Raw genomic sequence first — 27,520 nt, forward strand, 5'->3', positions numbered from 1 at the left:
ACCATTCTCCCGGCCTGAACACCTTACCATAAGAATGACCGCCCGCCTCTGGTCCCTCCCCGGCTGGAGTGTGGACGGCGGCCCTACCCCTTAATAGCCACCTACAGGAGCCATTACAAGAGGCATTAGCATTTACAAGTGTGTCATTGATGGAATCTGTCATCAGGTAAATGGCCAGTGTGTTTTTAGAGTACTCCTCTGCGCCTTACCACCTCCCTACCCTTCCCCTTTCTCCCCCACCCTCCACCTCTCCCTCTCACCTCCCACTCCACCACCCCACCCCTCCCTCTCCGGATCAGGTACTTGAGTTAGTGTTCCAGAGAATAACATTAACAGCTTAAAGGGTCATTTCGTGGAGTTATTAATGTGTTTGTGAAGAATTAGAAGTACGATTTTTTTTCCCTTTCGTTTTATTTTTTAATTTTTTTTTTATAGTTTTGAGATGAATTTGTGAACGCTAATAATTCTTGACATTGTGTTGACATGAACGGGAACCTTAACGGTGAAATGCAATTAAATAATCAATATCTCAAATTCATAATAAGAGCGATGAAAAGGTAATTATGTATGAGCAATAAAAAGGTAATTAATTATGAGCAATGAAGATGTAAATAATTATCAACAATGAATAGTTAACAAAAAAAACAACACCCTGAAATAAAAAAAAAACATCCGAAGCCTCGTGGGAAAAACGAAGCCTCGAAAAAGCTACCCAAAGTTTATAAAAAATATCAGAAGCGTTGAAAATATATGAACCCTCGAAAAATGCCCGAAGCTTCGAAAAAATACCAACGCTTCTAAAAAATACCCAAAGTTCCTAAAATATACCGACCTCAAAAAAAATATCTCCGACATTTTTATATTATCGAAACGCAAATCACATAATGTTCTCCAGGTGTTGCCGAGACAGACAACTTGAAGACAATATAATTCACTCACCGGAAGTTATTAGCATATGTAAAATATTATGGAAAGACTTTATTACGCATTGATGATACCAGCACAGACACGATAACTACCGAGAGATGTTTGATAATATTTTGCTGGTAAATCGGGAACAGTAAATTTAAAAGAAAAATATTCAAATAATTTCTTGACAATATACTGTACAGTGTTTTGAGAGAGAGAGAGAGAGAGAGAGAGAGAGAGAGAGAGAGAGAGAGAGAGAGAGAGAACATTAAGTATCTGTCCTTGTAATAATCAAGTCACCACCCACCCTCTTGTCTCACAGTACACCTGAGGCCCCAGAACGCCTTGTCATACTTGTCATACTACATCTACACACACACACACACACACGGTAAATCACAACATTATGTCGCCGTTTACGCTATATAATAAGATACAACAACACTAAACAGAATAAAATAAATATATACTTTACTATCGACCCCTTGTTAGCGCTGATAAAAAACAAAACACAACGACTTCCGGTTTAGCGAACTGAACGAAGCGGAAAATAAAAAGGTTTCGAGAGACCTAATGTTACCTCGGGGTGAATTACGATCTGAAGAAATGAAGAAAAAAAATGAATAATGTGGATATTTGGAGAACACGACACCTACAGGTTTCTATGGCACATGTTATTTGGTTTCTATATCAATGTTATCCTGGTTTCTATATCAACGTTACCTGGTTTCTTTCAATGTTACCACCTGGTTTCTATATTGTTACCTGGTTTCTATGGCTAATCTTACGTGGTTTTTACATTCGCGTTACTTAGTCTCTATAGCAAAGTTACTTGGTTTCCATATCCATATTTCTGGTTTCTATATCAATGTTACCTAGTTTCTATATTGTTACCTGGTCTTTACACTCAAGTTACTTAATCCTCGGCGTTGGTGGAGAAACCAGGTAGCATTGAAATTGAGACCAGCCCTCGTGGGTGTAGAAACCATCCGGGAAGCTTGAAGGAGAGGGAGTAGAAAGGTATGGGGGCAGAGCAGGGCAAGGTAAGGTAAGGTAAGGTAAGGTAAGGTAAGGTAAGGTAGAGTTAGTAGGTCAGGGTATAGGGTAGAGTTGGGTTGGTAGGGCAGGTGGGGCAGGTGGGGGTGGGTTGAGGCAGGGTAGGGTTGGGAAGGCAGGGCAGGGTAGGGTAGGGCAGGCAGGGCAGGTAGGGAAGAATAGGCAGGGCATGGAAGGGCAGGCCAGGTCGGGGTACGGGCAGCAGTAAACACAATTAACACAGCGTGAGACTAACCTCCTCATTGGCATATAAATACCCCAGGCTGTTACCGACGCTGTCCCAACCACCCCTGCTGTCTGGCTGTCACTGCTGTTACGCTGTCCCAACCATCCTGCTGTCTGCTGCTCTACTGCTGTTACCGCCGCTGTCCCAACCATCCCTGCTGTCTCTGCTGCTCTACTGCTGTTACGCCGCTGTCCCAACCATCCTGCTGTCTCTGTTCTGCTGTTAGCCATCCCTGCTGTCTGCTGTCTCTCTTGCTGCCGCCGCTGTCCCAACCATCCTGCTGTCTGCTGTCTATCTGCTGTTACCGCTGTCCTAACCATCCTGCTGTCTGTTGTCTCTTTGTCTTTTACCGCCGCTCGACCCATAGCATCCCTGCTTGTCTCTCTGCTGCTACCGCCGCTGTCCCAACCATCTGCTGTCTTGTCTATCTGCTGTTACCGCCGCTGCCTAACCATCCCTGTCTCTCTGCTTGCTGCCGCCGCTGCCTTAACCACCCCTGCTGTCTCTCTGCTGTTACCGCCGCTGTCCTAACCATCCTGCTGTCTGCTGTCTATCTGCTGTTACCGCCGCTGCCCTAACCATCCCTGTCTCTCTGCTGCTACCGCCGCTGCCCTAACCACCCCTGCTGTCTCTCTGCTGCTACCGCCGCTGTCCCAACCATCCCTGCTGTCTGCTCTATCTGCTGTTACCGCGCCTGTCCTCACCCCCTCCTTCTACCTCTGCTGTCTCTCTGCTGTTACCGCCGCTGTCCTAACCATCCTGTCTCTCTGCTGCTACCGCCGCTGCCCTAACCACCCCTGCTGTCTCTCTCTGTTACCGCCGCTGTCCTAACCATCCCTGCTGTCTGCTGTCTCTCTGCTGTTACCGCCGCTGTCCTAACCATCCCTGCTGCTGTCTGCTGTTTCTCTGCTGCTACCGCCGCTGCCTAACCACCCCTGTCTCTCTGCTGTTACCGCCGCTGCCCTAACCATCCCTGCTGTCTGCTGTTTCTCTGCTGCTACCGCCGCTGCCCTAACCACCCCTGTCTCTCTGCTGTTACCGCCGCTGTCCTAACCATCCCTGCTGTCTGCTGTCTCTCTGCTGTTACCGCCGCTGTCCTAACCATCCCTGCTGTCTGCTGTCTCTCTGCTGTTACCGCCGCTGTCCTAACCATCCCTGCTGTCTGCTGTCTCTGCTGTTACTGCCGCTGTCCCTAACCATCCCTGCTGTCTGCTGTCTCTCTGCTGTTACTGCCTGTCTCTAACCATCCCTGCTGTCTGCTGTCTCTGCTGTTACTGCCGCTGTCCTAACCATCCCTGCTGTCTGCTCTCTCTGCTGTTACCGCCGCTGTCCTGACCTTCCCTGCTGTCTGCTGTCTCTCTGCTGTTTCCTATGATTGTTCTGTTTCTTCATCAGGCTGTTCTATGCTGTCAATTTGCTGTTTTCTGCTGTTATTCTCTGATGTGTAACAGTTATGTTATCTTTGTAATGACTGCAAGTTAATCAAAGTATAGAAACCTTAGGACAAATATTTTCTTCCATCTCAAGTGCAGAAAAATTAAACTTTTAGGCGAGTTAGTAAATAAACCTAACCTTTCAGGGCAATTAAATGAAACGTTTTGGTATTTTAGTGTAAGAAATTGAAACTTTATAGCATTGTGGTATGATAATGAAACTTTCGGACAAATTAATTAATGAAAATAAAACTTTCAGACCTCCTCAAATTAAAAAAAAAAAAAATCCGTATTTTTTTAAGAATGTAAAATTATCTATTATATTACAGTAAAAATCAGTCCATAAACCTAACACGACAAATTACTTAACATTTTATAGGCACAAAAACTTTACTTTAAATAAATTAATTAAAATAAAATACTTAAGGAAATTGTACATAGAAAAATACCATAAAAAAATATATAAAAATAAATTAAAACGCCGTATATTTATAAATAAAAATTCTTTAAATAAAAAAAAATAATAAAATCCTTAAAATAAAACACAAACTAAACAAATTAAAAATAACAAATAATAAAATAAACTTTACAAACCACCTCCAACAAAAAACACTTCAACTCGACAACATAAAGACTACGGTCGCCTTTACTCAATCCATTAATATTCCCCCCTTTACCAAGTTTCATCAGGGACGGGGCATCATGACTCTGACACACCAAATATGCTAGAGGCGACATTATCAACACTGCCGAGGTAATCAAAGCAGCGAGCGATTCTTGTGTGCAGGGTAGAGCGAGTCATCTCCGGAGCACTCTGCCACTCACGGGGATAATGGCTGGCTGGTGGAGTGATATACACACACGTTCTTCTTCACTGAACTGTTATTAATATTACCGTTATTACTACTACTACTATTACTACGGTACTACTACTACTACTACCATTACTGCTAATACTACTGCTTTTACTACTGCTGCTGCTGCTTTTACTACTACCACTATTTTTTTTTTATTGTAGGTTCCAGCCTCTCACAATATCCCACACCTTCGCCACCTTAATACAAAATTAACTACTAAAAGTACAACCACCAACAGTATTACAAAAAATAACCCAACAGTTATTAGTTAAACAAAACCCTCCCAACAGATTATTCATTACTCATTAACTCTCAATATAACTAAACCTGATACTAACTCACTCGCTCACCCACCCACTGTAAACACCAAGTCAAAATAAAACCTTTGATACAATGAACTCCTCAACGCGCCCCTGACACCCAGCACATCATCACTATGTATGCTAATAATAACAACTAGTGTGTATAGTCCGAATAAAGAATCAATTTAAAAGACCACTGGAGATCATTACCACTTAAGACTTTAATATTTTATCCATAACAAACGCTATAGGTTGTGGTTGTAGTTACTGATAGGTCACTTACAACTATTTTAGGATAGTTATCAGCAAGAGAGAAAAAGGTTATTAGATTATTATCCACAACAACTTTTAAAATTATCTATAACTAGTGTTTATGTTGATACGTCACTGTTATTAACGTTTAACAACCAAATAAGTACTTTTTATTTTTTTATTTTTCTTTTTATTTTTTTTAACTCAAGTCGTATCTATAAATTTACCTGTGATGGAGATCCTAAAATATGCTTCTTCTACAGGTATAGTGAGAGTTATAGTGTTATAGTGAGAATTATAGTGAGTTATGGTGAGAATTATAGTGGGTTACAGTGGAATTATAGTGAGTTACAGTGAGAATTATAGTGAGTTAGTGAAAATTATATTGAGTTATAGTGAGGATTATAGTGAGTTATAGTGAGATTATAGTGAGTTATAGTGAGAATTATAGTGAGCTATGATGAGAATTATAGTGAGTTATAGTGAAATTATAGTGAGTTATAGTGAGAATTATAGTGAGTTACAGTGTGGATTATAGTGAGTAATAGTGAGAATTATAGTGAGTTAGTGAAAATTATATTGAGTTATAGTGAGAATTGTAGAGTTATTGTTAGTGAGTTTAGATATAGTGAGGATTATAGTGAGTTAAAGTGAGAATTATAGTGAGTTAGTGAAAATTATTTGAGTTATAGTGAGAATTATAGTGAGTTATAGTGAGATTATAGTGAGTTATAGTGAGAATTATAGTGAGTTATGATGAGAATTATAGTGAGTTATAGTGAGAATTATAGTGAGTTATAGTGAGAATTATAGTGAGTTATAGTGAAAATTATAGTGAGTTATAGTGAGAATTATACTGAATTATAGTGAGGATTATAGTGAGGTATAGTGAGAATTATAGTGAGTTATGGTAAGAATTATAGTGAGTTATAGAAATTACAGTGAGAATGATAGTGAGTTATAGAGAGAATTAGCGTGAGTTATGGTGAGAATTATAGTGAGTTATGATGAGAATTATAGTGAGTTATAGTAAGAATTACAGTGAGTTATAGTGAGAATTACAGTGAGTTATAGTCAGAATTATAGTGAGTTATAGTCAGAATTATAGTGAGTTATAGTCAGAATTATAGTGAGTTATGGTAAGAATTATAGCGAGTTATAGTAATTACAGTGAGAATAATAGTGAGTTAGAGAATTATAGTGAGTTATAGTGAGAATTATAGTGAGTTAGTGAGAATTATAGTGGGTTATAGTGGGAATTATAGCAATTTAGTGAGAATTATAGTGAGTTATAGTGAGTTATAGCGAGAATTATAGTGTTTACAGTGAGAATTATAGTGAGTTACAGTGAGAATTATAGAGAATTATAGTGAGTTATAGTGAGAATTATGGTGAGAATACAGTGAGTTATAGTGATAATTATAGTAAGTTATAGTGAGAATTATAGTGAGTTATAATAAGAATTATAGTGAGTTAAAGTGAGAATTATAGTAAGTTATAGTGAGTTATAGTAAAAATTATAGTGCGTTATAGTAAGAATTATAGTGAGTTATAGTGAAAATTATAGTGAGAATACAGTGAGTTATAGTGAGAATTATAGTCAGTTCTAGTTAAAATTATAGTGAGTTATAGTGAGAATTATAGGGAGTTATAGTGAGAATTATAGTCAGTTATAGTAAAACTTGTAGTGAGTTATAGTGAGAATTATAATGAGTTATAGTGAGTTATAGTAAGCATTATATTGAGTTATAGTGTTAATTACTAACAGTGTCTTCACCTCCACCACAACACACCGTAGCACCTCACTCAAGTCTTACTGGGCCAAGTCAAGTCCTTTTCTTCCCAATTAAAATATAAAAGTTTATCTGATACCGACGTTGACTGGCGGGAAATTCAAAATATCTCAGAATTATTCATTTTTACGCTTGAGCTGGTACTGGTGTGCGTGTGTGTGTGTGTGTGTGTGTGTGTGTGTGTGTGTGTGTGTGTGTATTAAAAAGAACCTTGAACATTTGTGGTGGCGGTGTGGGGGGAAAAATGTTCCTTAGTTCGGACGCTGGGCACCCATAATCCACCCAGCTGTGAAGAGGTACCGAACTTTACTCTTGGGTAAGTGAGAGTGACCCTCCGCACCTCATGGGATGCCAAGTATATGGAACCAATTTTCACCATTAATATTCTCAACAGGAATTATTTATTTACAACTTAATAATGACAAAAATTAAGGGTGGTTTTATGTTGGTGTTTACTGAAGTGATGTTTTATATTTTACATGATAAAATCCTCAATGTTTAATTCAATATTCAGACTATTTACACAGGTTGATCGAAAAGTCCCTATAACAATATAATGAATCCTTGTTATATCGACCTTATTATATATCTTGTTCTAGTTACAGTCAATATTGGAGATAGTTAAAGTAAATATAGGAGGTGGATCCATTATTTACTGTAATTAGAACAAGGTCTATAACACTGTGGGTAATAGGTATAACATGGAACAATTATACCGTTAATTACACCAGGTGCACAATGACTTTTTGATCACCATCGTAAAAAAAAAAAAATCGAAATCTTTTTTTATATACGGATTAACACAAAGGAATATATTTCACAACAGCTAAAAACATTATCCACACTAATTAGAAAACAATTAGAAGACAATTTTACTTTAGCAAGGTATTAAAACTCCTGGTATGAAAATTAAGGACTCATACTCAAGTATTTCACTGATATAATGTGTGTGTATATATATATATAAACAGCTCCCTGACTCACTTCCCTTCATATAAATTCCTACAGGTAAGCCTCGCCGCCACCCAGGTAGCCACACCATTAGCAGCTCCTACGACAAAGTACCTGGCGACTAACATAATCATCAGGAAGGTATGTTGAACGACCCCGTAATGAGTGCTAATGAAGATACATGTTAGTCCTCCTCTAACCTCTTTCCCTGTCACAGCCCCTCCCCCTTCCCCTTCCCCCCTCTTCGACCCACCTCCCCCTTTCCTCCCCTTCACTTCAATCCCTCCGACCCCAATCCTCCGCCAACCACTGTCACAATCTTCTATTCCAATCCCCCCAGTATAGCCATTTCCTGACTCGTAGTTCTTCACAATCCTCGTAATCTTTCACAATCCACACAGCTCACCTCCAATCCTCATGGTCGTCGTCCTCTAATCTTTATCGTCGTTTCATAATCAACCCAGTTCTTCCTAATCCTTTCCTGCTCCCCCCAATCCCCTCGCCCCTCCCCTCACAGTTCCTGTACCCTCCTCCGCCCCTCACAGCTCCTGCCTCCCCTCACAGTACCCTCCTCCGCCCCTCACAGCTCCTGCCTCCCCTCACAGTACCCTCCTCCGCCCCTCACAGCTCCTGCCTCCATCCTCCACCATATCATCCCACCACCACCCAACACTACATCATTTCTCCTCCTCGTTCTCTCAACTTCTCCCTTCCGTAGTTGTTCTCCCTCCCCCGTCTGTACTCCCTCTCCCTTCTGTAGTCCTTCACCTTCCCCCCCTCTTCTGTAGTCCCTCTCTCTCTCTCTCTCTCCATACTAATTACATAAACGACACTCAGTACGATACAGCCCAAGGCATTTAAAGTAAATAACAATAATAATTAAACGATAAGTATTATAACAAAGTCTAATAATAATAATCTAACGAAACAAAATATATATAATAATAAAAAATCACCACAAGAGCTTTAAAAAAAATCAATCACCAAAACACAACAATGATTTAACACGTAATCTCCCTCCCCCTTTTAAAGTATCGCAATAACATAAGTAATTTAAGTCACAAACATCACTGTAGTTGAAGCGATAGAATACAGTTGGTTATTTTTTTCTGTAAGTAATTTAGATAGATAGGTGTGTTATTATTTCCAGTATGTGTTGAGTAAGATAAGTGTCCATATTATGAAAAAAAAATACGGATTAATAATATTCATCTTTCCAGGTCCTCGAATGACACTTAAAACCCATTACATTTTCTTATATATTCAGATTTTTTTGGGGGGGGGGGAGGGGGAGAGGAGGCAACATAGATTTATCATACATATATTCCCAGATTTCGGAGGGTCACCGATTTACCAAACAAACCGATTTTAGAGGGTCGTTGATTTATTGTAATACCGATTTATCTATTTTCCGTGTGGGAGTCGTGACCATTTCCGATAACGATAACTACCGATAATAAGGGTATTATTTTGAGCTTTATTACATCATCACTGAGTTATAATTCACCTGTCTTAATTAACTAAACAAACTACACTAAGGTAATTTCTTGGTAATTTTACATAGAGAATATATTTTCTATACAAATTCTGATGCAGTTTTTCATTAATTTTTATCACCGTAAATGAGACACAATACAGTATCATATAGCCAAATAACCATGCTAATAAACCTAACCTAATTAAATATAATAAAACAGTGACAATAAACAACAATAAACCCATCTCATAAACCTAATTATCACTTAATTATAACAAAATATGAATAAAAATAAATTAAACACAAAAAATAATAGAAATACAAATAGTTTAAACTAAGATGATTGACATAATTAAATAACGTAATTTAAGACATTACAAAATATTTTTTCAAGTTTATATTGACGTTAGGTGTCACGTGAGAGATAATGAACACACCTGGGCAGCTTATTAAAAGGCCGATGTTTACACCTGTCTTCTTGTCCACACCTGAGGCGAGAAATTATTGTGTTTTTACTTCTAGTCGTCCCTTTACCTGTATTAATTTTACCTGGTGATTATATTGTGATTTTTAGCTAATAGATGTAGTGGTAATGATAGAGATGGAGAGGAAGAGGGAGATTTAGAAGGAAGGAAGGAAGGAAGGAAGGAAGGAAGAGAGAGGGAGGGAGGGAGAGAGAGAGAGAGAGAGAAAGAGAGAGAATTCCTTAATAAATACGCTTATATACATTTGCTTACATTATTATTAGTAGACTGCAGGTCTTCTGTAGTTTGGATGATCATGGTTACGTATAGCAAAATAATAATGAAATAATTTACCGTAATACATAAAAATATTAATAATAATAATAATAATAATAATAATAATAATAATAATAATAATAATAATAATAATAATAATTTAATAACAATATTGATGATGATGATGATGATGATACTAATAATAATAATACTAATAATAATAATAATAATAATAATAATAATAATAATAATAACAATAATGACAATGATGATGAGAATAATAATAATAATAATAATAATAATAATAATAATAATAACAATAATGACAATGATGATGATAATAATAATAATAATAATAATAATAATAATAATAATAATAATAATAATAATAATAATAATAATAATAATAATAATAATAATAATAAATCAATTATAATAACAATAACAAAAACAATGGAAACAACTAGAAAACAAATAACAATAAAAGCGAAAAAAAAAACAATACTGAAAACAAACTAGAGCAAACAGGAAGAATTTATACGAAAAAAAAAAATCCCGAAGAAAAACACAACAGCGAATCTTTCCGCCGAGCTGAAAATATTTCCAAACGTTTCCTGTGATAAGACATAAATAAGACTTTTACTCTATATTAATAATACTTTACTTTCACAGCTTAATGATCATAGTATAAAAAACTAACCTTATAGTATCTAATATAAAAACAACAACAACGATGAGAATACAATAGCCGATGTATTTTTTCTTAAGAGTTGTAGAATTGTGTTGTAAATACTGTACTAATGTTATACAGCGCTTAACAACCTGAAGACTACAACAGCGTTAACTTGGTAGAGCGGTTTTTATTCAGGGTTGTGTTGTATGTTGTGGAAGGTTATGTTATAGTGAGTTGTGTTGGTATAATAATATTTGGATTACTGATTATTGATTATTATTATTATTATTATTATTATTATTATTATTATTAGTATCATCATCATCATCATCATCAATAGTGTTATTAAATTATTATTATTATTATTATTATTATTATTATTATTATTATTATTATTATTATTATTATTATTATCATTATTATTATTATCGTTTTGGTATTAGACTATTTTTAAGAATTATTAGCTTATATAATTACTATCATTATTATCATTATCATCATCATTAACCTTATCATTACTGGAATAACATTAGTAGTGGCTGTAGTACAATTATCCTCATCATAAATATTCCTAACAGCAAAAATTATCTCCTTCACTAATACCACACCTGTTGTTATTGTTCAACTTATTAATTTATCAATATTTATCTAGAGAAAAATATTAGTATTTTATGTATCATAGTTTGGATGATACCTAAATAAAATATAGAAACTTTTGAAGATATATCCTAAAGTACTTTGTTTTCATTTATCTTTAAAAAAATAGTTTAGTTATTTATTTGTTGTATTGTCCTTAATTGAAAACTCTGTAGACAGAATAAATCTTAATATTTTCTTAAGTTATTATTATCATTATTACTATTAACAATATTATATTATTAGTATTATTAAAGAACTAACTAATTAGGCACACTATCATAAATTGCCAATGCATTAATAGTATCGTTTATTTATTACAATTAAATTCCATTATTATTATATCTAGACTTCTTAGTTTTATTTCCAAGAGGTTTTGTCACACACAGTTAAATCTTTGTAACATATAGGAGTTGTCACACACTGCTATGCTTTCATATAACGTATAGACTACCAACATGTACTCACACGCATAATAACACACTCACACACACACACGCGCACACACACACGCACACACACACACACACACGCACACACACACACGTCTATCAACACGCAGGTAGATAAGGAGTCTGTGCAATCTACCTGTATGATCACCCAAGCAGTACACAAGGTCACACACACGGATTAACAAGCAAACAACTAGACGTGTATACATACCGATACACACACAGACATGCACACAAGATTATATGTATTAAATCACACACTAAAACTAACACACAGTAACACTCAGATATTAGTGAAGACACACACACACACACACACACACACACACACACACACACCACACACACACACACACACACACACAACCATACATACACAAAACAAGACACAAATACACAGTAAACACGCTACTCTACACACACACACACACACACACACACACACACACACACACACACACACACACACACACAACACACACACCATACCACACAATATACACTAACACACACCACCACACACGACAAACGCATCCAGCCCATACGAGCACGTACTGATCGCTATAAGAACAGCCCAGTCCCAACCACTGTAAAAATTATCAATAACTTGTAATCATCCAGTGTATTCACTCCCTGTCAATCTTACCGTTTTACACTGTCACTATGTTGAAATGCCCTGTAGTATGACCTTCTCCCCACCTAGTTATTATATATCATATTTGTATCACTTATGTTACTTGTATATTATTTGTCAATCAAGAGAACCATTCACCAATTATGTAACTGTATATTTTCAGTCTTCCGGCTGCCATGCTCTTTCAATAAACTGTTAATTATTATTATTATTATTATTTCCATACACACACCACCACACTACACACTTACACCACACCATACACACGCTACAACACACCACACAAACGCACCACACCACACCATACACACGCTACAACACACTTACACCACACCATACACACGCTACAACACACCACACAAACGCACCACACCACACCATACACACGCTACAACACACTTACACCACACCATACACACGCTACAACACACCACACAAACGCACCACACCACACCATACACACGCTACAACACACCCCACAAACGCACCACACCACACAATACACACGGTACCACACACACACACACCTCATCAACCTCTCTAACAAATACTCGGAGACCCCATCAAGTCAGTTGGCCTTTGTGTATAGGCGGACAGTATGTTATTAGCATATCATAATTATTTCCTACCCTGCCTTCCATACATGTCACATCCTCAGGGCCCGCCCAGACGAGCCCCACCAACACCCCTGGTTATATGTCTTAGGTGAATATGTCTTAAGGCTCATTTTACCTTACGGTGAATATTGAAAATCTTAAGGAAGGTTCTCTTCTTGGGAATATAAACTTACAATCGCTGGGGGAGAGAATGAGTCTGCCATAAATGCTTTACTAAATGTTGATTTATATACATGATGGCCGCTCACTCAATTCTGTTATTTTTACGTAATAAAGGTTAAGAATGCAAAGTGATTTTAGTCTCCATTAAAGAAAAAAAATTATGTTGGCTTGAGCTGTATCAACAAACCCACTACAGTAGTCTTGTGAACGGTGGGCGGGGCGACTCCTCCCCTCCAGTGTATTGTGTCAGTGACATCACCCGGGCGGCGGTGGTGATTGGTCGGGAGGCGGGGAGAGTACAACATGGCCGCGCCCTCACCTGGACCTTCTACCTGGCCAACTCACCTTCGCCAGTCAGTCAGTGCGCCGCTGTCAACCAGTTTGGACAGGTGCGAAAAGCCAGTGTTGGACAAAACTCTGCCGCTCGCTCGCGGTCAAAACTACCCTGAAGGATATAAAGCGTAAAAGTTTGGTGATCTACCTGCTGTGCCTTGTGACTTCCGGTACGTGACAAAGTTACCCCTGAAAATCCATTATAATCTCCAGCGAATCTTGCGGTGTTTTAATACATTTTCCCTGAACAGATGGTGACTTAAGGCTGAATGTTGAGGGTGAAATATACAGAAATATACCCCGTGGACTGACCATCACGCCATTAAGCTAAACATACACGTGTAGTTACCTGAAAAATACAAGTCTAGTTCGTATGTGTGTGTATTGATTACTCCCGCTGATCAATATTAGTGTGTTTGTTTCCCACCTTCTCTAGAGCTGCGACACCGACCAGCCACCAGTGTAATAACTACTCTCTTTGGGTGTGTGTGTGTGTGTCTGTCTGTCTGTCTGAGTGTGTCTGTGTGTGTGTCTGTCTGTCTGTGTGTCTGTGTGTGTCTGTCTGTGTGTGTGTGTCTGTCTACATCCAAAATATAAACATCCGATGCTGCGTTAACGTATCTCTAGCCCTGTACACCTGTAATTATTTTATCTCAGGTGAAAGAGTTCGGGTTTCTGTCATCTCCTTATATAGTCATTCAGGTTAAATTTACCTGTTAGGTAATTAACGACGTAGCGCACCCTGAAACACCTGAAAGTGACGTCAAATAAGACTATAATATACGTCTAGACTCACTTTTATAGACGTTAAGTGACGCCCCCCCCCCCTTTAACAACACTCAAGACGTTTAACCTAAATCTTCTCATTATTTGCATGTATGTATAAAGTAATAATGTATATAGCGTTCATGATGTGATTGGTGTTGGTAGATATATGAGGTGACAGGTAGATATGTGCCATGTTGTGTGTGGTATAGGGTGGAGTGAGCTGGACCATCTCTTGTGGTAGATCATGTTGTGGGTTAGAGGCGGCGACGACGACATGGTTCACCCTCAGTTTAGGACATGGTAGAAAAACAATGGGACGCGGAAATACATTATGTTGATCTTCCGGTTTCACGCCATAGATGTTGGTTTAGTCGGCTGTGGTGTGTATGGTGTGGTGTGTATGGTGAGGTGTGTATGGTGTGGTGTGTATGGTGTGGTATGTTTGGTTGTGGTATGTTAGTATATATTGTTTGGTTGTGTTGATGTAGTATAATGAGTATATCGCGTAGTTGTAGCATAAAGAGTTTAGCTTTTGTTTGTGGTGTGTAGTTGTAGTATATATGTATATCGTTTGGTTGTGTGTGTGTGTGTCAGGCTTGGCACTAACACCTGCCTGCCCCTGACACCTGACATGTCTCCGTGGCACTGATGTTACTCCTTGTTGTTGCAGGTCGACCATGGGGATCCTAGAGGAGTGTCCCACGCCCACGCCCGTGTCCGTGGCCTTAGACATGTGCCTCAAACGCCAGGGCGACGGTCCCACACAGGCCACCCCCGCCCACCACCAAAACCCTCCGGCCACACGCCCACACCAAGACCCTGATGAAGACCTGGAGGTAGACGTGGTAGATACAGACTCCGAAATAGAAGTCGGGAAGGGTGAGGAGGAGGTGTGTGAGGAAGAGGAAGAAGGCGGAAACGTGGGCGGCGGGGGCGGGGAGGGGAGCAGTGAGGGCGGCGGGGACGCAGGCGGCCCCTCCAAGAGGAAGCAGCGCCGTTACCGCACCACCTTCACCTCCTACCAGCTGGAAGAACTGGAGAAGGTGTTCGCCCGTACTCACTACCCCGACGTGTTCACCAGGTGAGTCTCCCCCACCTGCCTCACATGATAGAACAACCACCATGTTTACACCAATCCGAAAGGTTAATCTAAATTAATGTATTTCATATAGACATAAAATACATATACCATAGACCCGATATATATAATGTACATGAAATTTATAATTTGTCTAATACATCTCGCTCTCGTCTCACAGAGAAGAACTAGCCATGAAGATTGGACTAACGGAAGCCCGCATACAGGTAAATAATCCCTACCATTATTACTTATTATATTACCTAAGTTTCACTATTTTACCTCAAACATTTATTCACCCCAATCGACTCCACCTTATATCACACCTTGGACCGACATTCAGGGCTACAGTTCTTCAGGTGATCTTTTAAAACCAGAATAATAAGCTGTAGCCCAGAGACGCGATACTTCTCCAACTTAAAGTTATCAATGACTAAAAAATAAACCAAATTGGGTTTTGTTGGCTGGTGGTGATTTTTGTCTATATATTTAAGGTTTGTTTACAATGACATTATTGTTGTACTTACCTGTAGATGTTTGTTCCTGTGATTAAGACTTTGGGAAGATGTCTTTAAGTCTGTGAACAAGTAGCTCCGTTGTCTTAAGGCGTTCCCGACTTCTACTTTAAGACAAAGACAACACCTCACTAACCTGGAAAATTTAAACCATTATTATTAAAATTTATCTTGAAATTTAATAAAAAACAAATAATATCTTTAAACTGTCAAAACTAAACGATAAATATATTTGAGGTTTAATCGAAATATAACTGGTCTTGTCATAAAATTTAAAAACAATATATATGATCTAAATTGTCTTGAGGGGTTAATGAATCACCCCGTGGATTGTGTTTGGAAAGATTAGCGAATTATGACTTAAGTTGTCTTTAAAATATTGGTGAATAACAACACGCTAAGACAAACTCCTAAGAACATCCTTACTCCAATGTGTGATTGGTGGTGGTGAGGGATTGGGTGGGGATTAGGAGACGTATGGTGGTGAGGGATTGGGTGGGGATTAGGAGACGTATGGTGGTGGGGGATTGGGTGGGGATTAGGAGACGTATGGTGGTGAGGGATTGGGTGGGGATTAGGAGACGTACTGACAAGCTGGAGGATTAGATAATTCTTTATATTAAGCCGTTGGATTGGAAAAATGTGGACTGCGGGGGTGTAGGCGTATACTGTAGGTGGCACTGGTGGGTGTTGAAGTAGGAGTGCCAGAGAGTGCCATCGATAATACGCAATAGTAATAAAAAAAAGATAGTGACACTAAAGAAAGATGATACTCCCAGTGTTAATCGTAATATGAAATAATAATAATAATAACAATAATAGTAATACCAGTAATAATAATAATAATAATAATAATAATAACAATAATAATAATAATACCAGTAATAATAATAATAATAATAACAATAACAATAATAATAATAACAATAATAATAATAATAACAATAATAATAATAACAATAATAATAATAATAACACTAATAATAATAACAATAATAATAATAATACCAGTAATAATAATATAACTAATAATAATAATAACAATAATAATAATAACAACAATAATAATAATAATACCAGTAATAATAATAATAACAATAATAATAATAATACCAGTAATAATAATAACAATAATAATAACAATAATAATAATAATACCAGTAATAATAATAATAATAATAACAATAATAATAATAATCCCAGTAAATAATAATGAAACAAACAATAAATAAATAAATGTATAGAAAATATACATAGGATACATACATAATTATTATTGACAAAAAATACGAAAATTAATACAAATTAAAAAAATAACAATAAATTTACACAGATGAGAGATAACAAGAGACGCAAATTAGTCCACCCTTCCACGTGTGTGTGTGTGTGTGTGTGTGTCTGTCTGTGTGTGTCTGTCTGTGTGTGTGTGTGTGATATGCGCTCCTATAAAAAAATCTAGTGGGGCTTAGAAGAGAGGAGGAGGATGGGTGGCACAGTCCATTTAGCGCTAACGACGAGACAAAATTCTGATCGCCAGGCGTCTATGTTCGCCAAGCTTTATTTTCTACTTTTTGCATCACATTTTTGAGTAAAGGTGTCTAATGAGGTGATATCTATGAGCTGATGAACCACAACACAACCTGGTCAGTGAGATACGAACGAACTTTTCTCTTTTTGGGGGCCGTAGTTGATGTACGGTCTTAAACTACGGTCCCGGGGAAGGAAGTGCAAATTAGGGCGTGTATTGTGGGAATATTGCCTTAGCACGGCTGCCTGTCAATGTTGAGTGATGAACGACGGTAATGAATGTGTGTCGTGGTTGTTTAGCGTTTGATGAATGTCGGCGGAATGACGCTTATTGCCCGCCTTCACGGAACCTCACCTCCTCCGCCCACGCCTCTAACTTCCGCCCATGATTGTAAATCCCGCCCATGATTGTAAATCCCGCCCACGCCTGTAATTCCCGCCCATGCCCGTAATTCCCGCCCATGCCCGTAACTCCCGCCCACGCCCGTAACTCCCGCCCACGCCGCGAAAACGACTAAGACTCACAACATTAGCGTATATACACCCGCTACCCGTACGTCGGGGAGAAAAACCTTTGCGTATACTGTACCGCCTTGCGTATATCGCCTTGTGTATACTCTGGTAAATGCGTGGAATATACTGATGCGCATACCCTGTCGCTCTCTCTACCACTACTGAATATACTCAACTATACATACACCGGTGAATAAACATCATACATAATGTATATCCCGATATCGTATTATAAAATTCTCTATGTATACTCCGGTGAATGTCATACGTTGTATATATTGTGCTGCACACATATTGCCTGACAAATCCACCGTGTATAATCAACAATACACCTCTGATGAATGATGGCCATACACTATACAATTTTCGTTAACCATACAAGTTGTGAAACCCCCATCGGCCATATACAGTCATCAATACAACGATAGATATACACTATACACTACGGAGCATCCTTTTAAGTCAAAATGGAATAATACAAACAAATCATACACCAAAGAAGGACATACACGACACATACACGCCAGACTTAATAGTAAATTATCGATGAGTATGTTGTATATCTAGCACAGAGATAAAGAAAAGACCTATAATCGTATACACACCTCATTGGTATATCTCATACACCAGGCATACAGCATACACCTGTAGCTATAAGTTATACAAAAAATACAGATGTTTTCACAGTCTGTAAGATGTTGCTCCAGAAAAAAATGGATTCCACACACACACACACACACACACACACACACACACACACACACACACACTCACTCAAATCTTGTGTAATCTATTTAACACTAAGGAAATAATCAGTAATATAACAAGTATCCCGAGACAAGAGGCAGAATCACAAGTTATCGCTGGAGATATTTCGAGTTAGTGTTTACGAAGGCTGAACCATGGTGTCGCAGGAGAAGTGTTGTTAAGTTATGAGACTGACCTATAATAACTATTCCATATCATGGGTTTTTCTTACACTTGTCGTTAGTATAATATATAATCACTATTATGGGAATAACTATATAAAATAATTATTGCCATTATAATCTGTGTGTGTGTGTGATAAATTACACGATGCTACACTCTCCACATTTCGGGCAAATCTTAACAAAATACTGCACAAGCAATAATTTTTTGGTCGAATTTTTAAATAGTTTTTCTTTTAGCTTAGTTCACCTGCATTATATACCAGATAGGGAAACTTAAATGTAAATTATAGGAAACTAACTAAATTATAGGAAACTGACTATATATTAAGGAAAGTGCTGTAAGTATTAAGCGACACTCGATAGATTCTTGTTAGTATCGGAGTTCATAATGATCGTTGTCTGTCTGTCTGTCTGTCTGTCTCGTAGTTCCAGCAAACCAACAAAATTAAGATATCTATTTTATGCAAAGAGTAAAAATAAAAATTAAAAACAAAATACCTAATAATACAGTGCAAATAGAAGGTTCTTGTCGAGGTTGACTAGAAATATATTTGTGGACAATTACTCCCCTCCAAACAAACACTTTTGTCTTTGTGTGTGTGTGCGCGAGACAGACAGACAGAACTAAACATGAACAAAAATAAATACGTTGAGGAAAAGACAGATGATGATTCACGTTGTGTTTAGTTCAAAGCATTATAATAATCTCCATATGTTAGCAGTTATTTATGTTGCTATTACCACTTGTTTCTCCTAGTAGCTCAGAGATCACCGTCCACTGTTGCAAATATTTTTTTACCTAATTCCCATCAACGAGGTGTTTATCATTAGTACTGAATCCTTACAGAAATCGGTACTAATTTTCTCTATTCGCGGTTCTGTGACGGAAGAGTATGTGTGTGAGGTTAAAAAGGGCTGGAGTACCGCAGGAGGAGCGTCTACCACCATTTCTCACTGTGTTGGAGAAGAAATAATAATTCATCTTATAAATATAGGAATTCCTCACTTGGTTGTTGTTTTCCTGTCATGATTCATTTTTAAACAGCAGTGAATATGGATCTTTTGTTTTTCTTGAGGTTTACTGTTATTTTCCCGCAACAATATGATGAGAACTTAGTTATTGCCTCTCCTTCCCTGCATCCCCTCCCTCCCCTCACCTTTTCTCCCCTGTCTTACCAAAATTTAAGACACACCGCTAGGTAATTATTTTCTATACATTCCCATACGTTAGGGAAATAAGTCACACGCTAGTATACTCTACGATATTATCATCATCATCTCTCTCTCTCTCTCTCTCTCTCTCTCTCTCTTTTATATTTTTCAGTCAATCTTGTAAGCAATTCGGACAATAATAGTCGAACAACAACATCGAAACACATGTCAAAAGTCGCTGATCACACACACACACACACACACACACACACACACACACACACACACACACACACACACACACACATCTTCAAGGTTTACAACACTTGTACTTCAACACCCGGTCATAAGACTCTCTCCTACACCCTCTACTTTACACTCTACCTCGGTACACACACACACCCAGCTTTAAGTATACACACTCATACAAATTACAGAGACCCGCCGTGTAGAAACGACTCCCTCAATCAATGCTGTTTACTTATGAATTAAAAACCTCGATAGTTCTATATGCATTTGTGCAGTATTTATTTATTCAACTAATTCTATTATAGTTATCGTTATACAGTATCTCGTATTATTTTAACCGTGTCTGTTATTACTGTATATATCGCGACTTGTTCTGCTATTGTATATATCGCGACTTGTTCTGCTATTGTATATATCGCAAGTGTGTGTGGGTTATAAATAGCGCCGGGGGAGAGGGGATGATTTATCGTCACAGGTGAACTGAAGCCGGAACAGAGCTTTGTTGATTTTCCTGATGCGAGTCACGAATCACACTCTCTCTCTCTGTGTGGTGGATAGTGTGGTAGAGAGAGAGAGAGATAACAACATAAGCCTCAAGAACAACATTTTCATCGACACCACTCCTTCCCATCCTCTCTCACGCTCCCCTTCCCTCCCCCCTCCACTCCTCCGTTCTTTCCAACTCCCTCCCTCTTCCCTCTCTCCTCCCTATCATCATCTGTTATCTCCCTCACCTCCTCACTCACTCATTCACAGGACCAGATTAACCGGGTGACGACAAAGGGCTGTGTTATTAGAGCAATAGCCCAGTCAGCCCCTTACGACTGGTCCCCACCTCATTGCTAACCTGTCCCAATTATCACGCCTGTCGATGCTGCCTCTCTGATCGTAATGGAATGACTTCTTTTTTGTAGATATTTTTTGTTTCTTTTTTCTTTACGTTTCCTCATCGTTTGTCAAGTGGGAGGGGGTGGTGGGGGGGAAGGAGGAAGAAAGGAGAAGGGATAATTGTGGGGAGGAGAGGGACATGTGGAAGGAAGGGATGATGGAAGAGGGAGTGATGGGAAGGAGATGGTGAAAAATTTTTAAATTTGGTGGAGAGAAGGTAAGGAAAGAGAAACGGGGGGAGGGGGATAAGAGGGAAGAGATGAAGGAAACAAAAATAAGGAATGAAAGAAATGATGGAGAAGGAAGGTGATACGTGAGGAGGAGGAGGAAGAGGGTGTACCTAGTCATCAACAATACACCTACAGTATACTACACACCTACAAGTCATCTCACACAAACATAAACGAATTCATTACCAACACACACACACACCTGTACACACACACACCTGTACACACACACACACGCACCTGTACATATACACACACGCACCTGTACATATACACACACACACACCACCATACAAAAACCAACACCACCCCACACACTAACCCCCATACTCAACCCACACCACACCCACACCACCACCCCACATCATCAACCCACACCACCTCACACACCACCACACCACACCACCCCACACACTAACCCCCATACTCCAACCCACACCACACACACTAACCCCACCACCCCACACATCAACCCACACCCCCACACTCCAACACCACCCAACACACTAACCACTCCAACCCACACCACCTCACACATCAACCCACACCACCTCACACTCCAACCCACACCACCCCACACACTAACCCCTATACTCCAACCCACACCACCCCACACACTAACCCACACCACTCCACACATCAACCCACACCCCCAACCCACACACAACCCCTAAAGAGACACTTAAATAATGCTTGGTTTAATTGGCTTCTCCCGGAAAGACGAAATTGGAAGGACCGGAATTAATTGGTTACCTGTAATTGGGGTGAGAAGAGGGGAAATCGCAGTAGAGACGGAAGTATAAATATGTGTTGGAAAATAGGTTGTGAATCTCCCCTATTTTATAAACAATTAAGAAGTATATAATGATTATTGGATACCATGTTGAAATAGGAAGGTGTGGATTATGCCTATTTTCAGATTATGCCGATTAATATGTAATAGGTTAATTAATATCAAACGTTACGAGAAAATAGTTTCAAGTCATCCCATTTCAACAGAATGTCTATTTCACTTATACCAATTTTCGTTTACTTAACCTAACTAAACCTAACCTTACATTACCTTACTAAACAAATTCTAACCAAACCTAACCAAATTTAACCTAACCTAAACTAACCTTACCTAGCCTAACCAAACCTAACCTAACCAAATATCGGGAGAGAAGAAGATTCCCTATTATGACCCTGGCCAATTACCGATTTTACCAGTTAACAATTACAGGAAGTCGGGGAGGGAAGGAGGATGTTAATCTTCCCTATTTTAACAAGTGTCAATTATACCAATTACAGGTTGACAGCTAGCGTTAAATACTTCAATATCTGCCACAATTAAAGGCAATTACTCCTCTCTCTCTCTCTCTCTCTCTCTCTCTCTCTCTCTCTCTCTCTCTGCAGCAACCATGACCGCTAATTTCAGACTGTCCGCTGTGCATCATGAGTGTGCACAGCTGTAAGAGTGCACAAGATTACTTCAAGATGCACCTTGTCTAGTCAAGTGTGCACGCTGTTAACTCGAATGTGCACTGGGTTAACCAACAGTGATCCAGCTTAACAGTGCACAATGTTAACAAAGAATATATAGTGTTAACTTAAAGAGGACAGTGTCAATCAAAGTGTACAGTGTTAATCAATGAGTGCACAGTAATAAAAAAAAAGTGCACTGTTTTAATTTTAAAGAGTGCACAACGGTTAACTCTCCGTGCACGTTCTTGGTTCGGGTTATGAACAGTTAAAAAATTTAAGACAAATTTAACCAATGTGTCTCTGGTTAATACGCCAAATTTAACATGTGCGTCACTCAGGTTTTTACGCCAAACATAACCCAACTATGCGTTCCGTCCACACACACACACACACTACTCTAACCTGACCCCACCTTACGCTTATTTTCCTAGTTTCTCTGTAACCTGTATGCATGTAAATAATAATAATAATAATAATAATAATAATAATAATAATAATAATAATAATAAGGCTGAAATTATATTTATATAATTGGGGAATGGGTCTCTTGATTGGCAAATAATATACAAGTAACATAGGTGATACAAATATGATATATAATAACTAGGTGGGGTGAAGGTCATACTACAGGGCATTTCAACATAGTAACAGTGTAAAAAGGTAAGATTGACTGGGAGTGAACACACTGGTTGATTACGAGTTGTTGATAATTTTTTTACAATGGTTGGGACTGGGCTGTTCTTATAGCGATCAGTACGTGCTCGTATGGGCTGGATGCGGTTGTGGCGTCGAACAGCAATTCGCGGACGAGGGATTTCGGGTGGAAGAAGGAGTCGAGGATGTATATAAGTATGTATGTATGTATGTATGATGGGGAGGAGGAAGTGGTGGGCGTTAGGGTATGGGGAGGACTGGGGTTAATGGGGATGTGGTAATGGGAGGTTCAAAATATTAGACAAATTGGTAGCTTTGCCGCCTATTCCACCCAACCCCTACTGAATCTGCCACCCACCACCTGTAAGATTAGCCACCCACCGCCCACAAGCCTAACCACCCACAATTCCAGCCACCCATCCCCTACAACACTCACCCATTTACTACTCAAACCACCCACCGCCCATAAGTCCAATCACCCCACACCCACAAGTCTAACCACCCCACACCCACGAGTCCTACCACCTCACACCCACCGCCCACTACTCAACAGCTGCTCCACACCAAAATCACCCACCAGTGTTTTTTTTTATCCAGAGTCGATAATGAGAGGCCAGAGGAATAACGATCGGTTGTGTGGTGGTAGGTAATTAGGCTCCTTAATTACCTCCCTTATTATATATGGCTCTTGCTCAATTATACTCGTGTTTCCCCTTCAACAACCACACTAAATAAGACTCGGGGGTGTTCTATCTACTGCTCCTGAGACATTAGGGGTGAGAGGAGGAGAGAGAGAGAGAGAGGAAAGGGGGAGGTGAGGGGAAGGATGGGGAGGAGAGGGAGAAGAGGAGGAGTGAGAGGCTATATAGTGTCTCAGTCTGGCTCTGGGGGGTAGAGAAGTATCGTGTTGTTTTCATGGTACACGGGAAGGGGGAGGGAGTCATTAGGTGTCCGAATAAAGTCTTCGTGACACAATAGGGAGTTGGTAGTGTCCCCATTATTGGTTTCTTTGACGAAGGAAAACGACAAGAGGAAGCAGACGGTGTAAGCAGGACCTGTGTGACTGTCTTGTGTGACACTGACGGAGGGAGGAGTTAGGGGTACGGTGCTGTATGAGAAGGTAGTCTCTCATTAGATGGACTTGTGTGAGTTACTACATAAAGTCGTCCACTATGACTCAGTGTTCCTCCTGCCGCTGCTGCACGCTGAGGTAGGCCCTGAAGGGTTGGCGGCGCCTGGTATAATCATCCACAGTGGACGGGGATAGAAGCAGCTATATTAGTCTCGCGAGAAACATCACTCAGACAAATAAAGTAGAAAGAAATTAACCTGTCATGGGAAATTAAATTTTCTCCTGATATAGCAGTAATGATGCTAGTAAGTTAGGGCAGCCCTTGTCTACACGGCTGAAGAACGGCTGGGAGACACGCACACACACACACACACCCCCGTCTGGTCCAGGGGGGACGGGGTGGGGGTGCCTGCTCGCTAAGTTGCCCCCACCCCACCCCCCTTGTCAAGAGACGGTAGAGTTCAGGGCAACGCTTCAGGCCAGTATTATGTGAGAGTTTTTATGAGCCAGCACCGAGGGATCAAAAGAACGGAATTTGATTTGTGTATAATGAAGAAAAATTGAGGAGTTGGTTGTTGTGAGGGAGCCCGGTGGCCACTTTCATCTGAAGGTCCATGTCATGTCGAGAGCCAATAACTCGCCTCGTGTTATTAGGTTTGGACCGCTTCAGGACCTGCTGGCCGGGATTAGTGATCATAAACAACACTATAATTGATATATGCGTAACACAGCTGATCTATTCCCACACTTTAATTTTCGTCAGCCGTAATATAACTCTAACTTGGTTCTTTTTCCTCCGCCAGGTGTGGTTCCAGAACCGGCGGGCCAAGTGGAGGAAGCAGGAGAAGGTTGGTCCGTCGACTCACCCGTACGGCGCCTTCCCTTCGTCAGCACCTCTGCCCCTCCAGAACCCTGCCCTCCCTCCCACCATCTCCAGCCCCTTCGCCGGTCTCGGCTACCCGCACTCACCGAAACATCTCGACCATACTGCCATGTTTCACGGCGCCCGTGTACCACCGCCGCCCACTGCTTACCTGCCGCCCACCTCTGCTGCCTCCCAGGCCCTCCTGTCCCCAGGCTCCCCCTACTTGCACCCGTCACTGGCCGTCCTCCGTGACCTGCAGTACAGGCCACCTGCACTTGCCCCCCACCTGCTGCCCTACACTCCCTCGTTTACATCCGTCCTGGCACAGCTGTCTCAGCGTTCTAAGTTAGAAGCAGCGCCCTACCTGGCGAGCCTGCAGCCCTATCTGCCTTCCCTTGCAGGCCTGCAGTCCCATGCCTCCACCCTCTCGTCATCGGGCCTGGCGCCGCCCTTACCATATTCTCCACCCCTTACTGGCCCTCAGGGGCTGCAAGCTCCCCCTCTTGCACCCCTCCCTCTGCGCCGGGACGATGCAGAGCGCCGGCAGGCCTCCCTCCAGGACCTGAGGCTGAAGGCGCGTGACCAAGAAGTGAAGCTGGAGCTGATGCGGAAGGCCGGCGAGATCACGGCGTGAAGACCCGGCGTCCAGGGATGGCCGCCTCAGGACGGTCACTGGCTACTATTCTGACTGCAGGGAGTGAAAACGCAGAGCCCGGGCAGGCGGTCACTGCTGCAGAAACCACCCTTGTAGTGGGCAACGCTGCTAGAACCCACAACGAAGGTGAGCCCCAGCCAACGGCGGCTCTGCTGCCTCTCAGGTTGGCTGGGTTCTGTCAGGGACCGCAGGATGAACAGTGAATCCTCGACAGTTTGTCACTCAACCAATTTGATGGATTTTATAGTGGCGGATATCACAAGTGATCACGAACGCAGATGAAGAGTAATACACCTGGCCATGGACGCAGGTGACCACTGACACATCTGGCCATGGACACAGGTGACCAATGAAACACCTGGCCATGGACGCAGGTGACCACTGACACATCTGGCCATGGACACAGGTGACCAATGAAACACCTGGCCATGGACTCAGGTGACCACTGACACATCTGGCCATGGACACAGGTGACCAATGAAACACCTGGCCATGGACGCAGGTGACCACTGACACATCTGGCCATGGACGCAGGTGACCACTGACACACCTGGCCATGGACACAGGTGACCAGTGTCACACTGGCCATGGACGCAGGTGACCACTGACACACCTGGCCATGGACGCTGGTGACCACTGACACACCTGGCCATGAATACAAATGGACACTTTACCACAACTCGTCAGGAGGCCAGGTGTAGAGGAGAACCAACTAGCAGTAAAAACGTGACGCCAATATATTCATCCAATCATAACAAATAGTTTTAACCAAATGGACACAGGTGGCCAAAGGCGGCTAAGTTAGTGCCGGGACTCAGGAGTAATGTAATGATGTGCCTCTAGAGTGTATAATGGCGATGTATAGTAGTGTATGCTGTATAGTAGTGTATAATGTATAGTAGTGAACGAATCAAACTATAATATGTACACACACACACACACACACACACACACACACACACACACAGTCAATAATCAAAGTGACCCGTCCAAGAGTCTGTTGCCTTATTTACAATATATCCAGCCTTTATGACCCGACCTGACCTGGGTCATGTATATAGCTTATTTAATATTTGTCATGTTTTATTTTTATTATTTTTTGCTGTTATTTAATAGAAGCCAAAGTTATTACCTTCAAGTCCTTGGTGTATATGATTACTCTCTGAATAAACTCATGAACAGAAAATAATATCTTTTCATTGACAAGTAATCAAATCCTGTTTTTTCCACGAATCAGCTGTTAGTTGATTAGAGTCAGTGTAGCGTGTGATGAGGCAGGTGTGTAGTATTGCCAGCCTCAGGTGTCCACGAACGGTGTGTCATTGATACACACAGACCCGGTAATGTGCTCTGGTGCTGCGCTCTTAAAAAACAAAAAACACCAAAATTTGTAATATACGTTAAATTAGATCATTTCTAAAGCATGTAAATCTCTAGATACTTTTTACACAGACA

The 27,520-nt window shown here is 40.2% G+C and overlaps 2 protein-coding genes across 2 annotated transcripts in view; both read left to right on the plus strand.

The window, feature by feature from the left end:
* The first annotated feature begins 13,523 nt into the window (after window positions 1-13,523).
* Window positions 13,524-27,251, plus strand: LOC121865468 (homeobox protein aristaless-like). The gene is made up of 4 exons (XM_042364933.1): window positions 13,524-13,673; window positions 14,942-15,352; window positions 15,531-15,576; window positions 25,349-27,251. The coding sequence occupies exons 2-4, from the start codon at window positions 14,949-14,951 to the stop codon at window positions 26,042-26,044; spliced, it is 1,146 nt and encodes a 381-aa protein (XP_042220867.1). The 5' UTR covers window positions 13,524-13,673; window positions 14,942-14,948; the 3' UTR covers window positions 26,045-27,251.
* The window catches only part of LOC121865539 (retinitis pigmentosa 1-like 1 protein), a 56,995-nt gene continuing 55,536 nt past the window's right edge, over window positions 26,062-27,520 (plus strand). Inside the window, exon 1 of the mRNA XM_042365056.1 lies at window positions 26,062-26,191. Coding sequence (XP_042220990.1) covers window positions 26,062-26,191 — 130 coding nt within the window. The remainder of the gene's footprint in view (window positions 26,192-27,520) is intronic.

The sequence above is a fragment of the Homarus americanus genome, unplaced genomic scaffold (assembly GCF_018991925.1).
Source record: "Homarus americanus isolate GMGI-L3 unplaced genomic scaffold, GMGI_Hamer_2.0 scaffold25483, whole genome shotgun sequence".
Classification (NCBI taxonomy): Eukaryota; Metazoa; Arthropoda; class Malacostraca; order Decapoda; family Nephropidae; genus Homarus; species Homarus americanus.

Bases quoted from the DNA above. Each gene is read 5' to 3' on its own strand.
- LOC121865468 (XM_042364933.1), top strand. From the start codon at position 14,949: ATGGGGATCCTAGAGGAGTGTCCCACGCCCACGCCCGTGTCCGTGGCC. The intron at 15,353-15,530 runs GTGAGTCTCCCC...CTCGTCTCACAG, and splicing joins TACCCCGACGTGTTCACCAG to AGAAGAACTAGCCATGAAGA. The intron at 15,577-25,348 runs GTAAATAATCCC...TTCCTCCGCCAG, and splicing joins TAACGGAAGCCCGCATACAG to GTGTGGTTCCAGAACCGGCG.